The following is a 2,516-nucleotide window of genomic DNA, read 5'->3' on the forward strand; positions in this document are numbered from 1 at the left end:
TTCTTATTCTTATTCTTCTTATTCTCCTCCTCCTCCTTGTCCTCCTTCCTCCTCCTTCCTCCTCCTCCTTTCTCCTTCTTCTTTTTGGCTAATTAGTGAATGTTTTGGTGCTGGGGACTGAGACCAGTACCTTGAGCACACCAAGCATGTGTTCTGCTGCTGGAGTACCGTTAGCCCTGAAAGTTTGATTGTAAAAAGTGAACGAACACTCATTTTTTTTGGACCTTGTAGGCTTGCACAGAGCATGGACCCACGTATGTTTAGAAAACTTTTCAGATGATTCTACAGAGTTTTTCTGGTCTGTGTAATACTCTGCCTGTCTGAATGGAGGCACTGGCTCTTTACTGGAAAGGGAAAGGTAGGCAGGTTCTTGTCCAGCCCTAGCTGGCGGTGTCACCAAGTGTTCCCATTGTCTTTTGCTTCTCTATGGAGACCAGGCCATGGTGTGTGTCAGTGGCACCATAAGGAAGTGGTGCAGGCCCTGGTACTATGACAGGGCAGAAAGGACCACAATTTAAAGTATAGGAAACAATCATGACTATAAGTAGCCAATTGGCTTCGTCCACATCATCTGTGTACCGCATCCCTGACTGACCTTTCTTTTTCAGCACCCGTAGGTGGACTAGAAGATGATATTGTGACCCCAGGTCCAGGAGGTGGTATGGTGAGACCAGGTCTGGAAGACAGAATAGCAACCACGGGTACTACTGGAGGACTGAATGAATCTACTGGCAAGGTACCCTGGGGAGTGTCCAGGGAAAGAGGGAGTTGGCTCCAAAGGCAGGCTGTCACATGCCAGGGGGATGACGTATGCTTTGATGTGAAATCAACCGCTATACAATGAAATAGTGGTATAGCTTACCACAGAGGTACATCCAAGTCTCATCCAGGGACAAGGGAGCTGGTGCGGTGGACACAGACAGTTTGAGAGCAATAGACCATGTCTTCTCAGAATGGTATGAAATCAGCTTAGCCTTTGCCAGCCTGCGCTGAGGCCAGGTGTAGAGGTACACATGCCTGTAATTCCAGTACCCAGGAGGCAGAAGCAGGCAGGTCTCTGTAAATATGGGCTAGCCTGGTCTCCACGGTGAGTTCCAGGACAGCTAGAGCTACATAGGGAGACTCTGTCAAATAAACCAACAAACTGGATTCAGGGAGCTTTAGTAGGTCCCTGGGGAGGTGGGAGGAGTTCGCCATGCAAGCCCCCAGCCAGTTACGACACAACCTCATTCTGTGTGGCTCTTCATCCAGGTCAGTTGCTCTGTCCTCAATGACAAGCAATGAAAAAGTAGAAAAGCCAGTCCCGGGCTGGGGAAATGGCTCAGTCAATAACATGTATGTCCTGCAAGCATGAAGACCTGGGTTCAACCCCTAGAACCCACATAAGCCAAAGGTGATGGTACCTAGAAAGGTGGACCTCTGGGGTTTGCGGGCCAGCTAGCCTAACCTAAGAGGCATGCCCCAGGCCAGTCAGAGATACATCTCATGAAACAACAAACACGTTCACACATACCCACTGTGTAGATGGATTTTATTTATTTATTTATTTTTTTTGGTCTGCCAGCTCACCAGAAATGACATGGAGGCTTCTTATAAATTATAAAAGCTTGGCCTATAGCTTAGAATTGTCCCACTAGCTCTTATAACTTAAATTAACCCAGTTATATTAATCTACATTTTGTCTTCCATCTTGCACTTCCTGTTCTCGCTCCATCTCCTCTGGTGTCTCTCATACCTATATTTATTTCCTCATTTCCTCTTCTTTACCCTCTGACCGGAAGTCCTGCCCAACCTCTTCCTGCCTAGCTATTGGCCAGTCAGCTCTTTATCAAACCAATCACAGTGACACATCTTTACACAGTGTAAACGAATATTCCACAACAGTGTGTCCCCCGCCACACACACACACACACACACACACACACACACACAGAGACACGCATTTCACACATAAACCCAGAACCACTTCCTAGCCTTCCACTGTCACCGAATAGCTGTGAGGACCTTTCCTGCAGGGAGTCGGTGCTCATTATGGAATCTCTTCGGCTTTGTTCATTGAGTTTACTTGAAAAAGTTGCCCATGTCTGGTCCTACTGCACATACTGGCTTTGTGGGAGCCTAAGCAGTTTGGATGCTCACCTAACTAGACCTGGATGGAGGTGGGCGGTCCTTGGACTTCCCACAGGGCAGGGAATCCTGATTGCTCTTCGGGCTGATGAGGGAGGGGGACTTGGCTGGGGGAGGGGGAGGGAAATGGGAGGCGGTGGCGGGGAGGAGGCAGAAATCTTCAATAAATAAATAAATTTTTAAAGAGCAAGTTGCCCATGGTGTCCCGAGAATGTGTTGAAAGGACCTTGTACAAAGTCAGCTGTCAGTGGCGGTGAGCTCCTCTCCTCCTCACAGTTCCGCAAGTCAATGTTTTTTTTTCTTTTTTGGTTTTTCGAGACAGGGTTTCTCTGTGGCTTTGGAGCCTGTCCTGGAACTAGCTCTGTAGACCAGGCTGGTCTCGAACTCAC

The 2,516-nt window shown here is 48.1% G+C and overlaps 1 protein-coding gene across 2 annotated transcripts in view; it reads left to right on the plus strand.

Annotated features, from left to right (window-relative positions):
* The window catches only part of Pdpn (podoplanin), a 41,347-nt gene that overhangs the window by 24,428 nt on the left and 14,403 nt on the right, over positions 1–2,516 (plus strand). For both annotated transcript variants that reach the window (XM_013348287.2, XM_005352878.3), the window contains exon 2: positions 609–736. In XM_013348287.2, the coding sequence (XP_013203741.1) occupies positions 609–736 (128 nt within the window). The remainder of the gene's footprint in view (positions 1–608; positions 737–2,516) is intronic.

Source organism: Microtus ochrogaster, chromosome 10 (genome assembly GCF_000317375.1).
Source record: "Microtus ochrogaster isolate Prairie Vole_2 chromosome 10, MicOch1.0, whole genome shotgun sequence".
Taxonomy (NCBI): Eukaryota; Metazoa; Chordata; class Mammalia; order Rodentia; family Cricetidae; genus Microtus; species Microtus ochrogaster.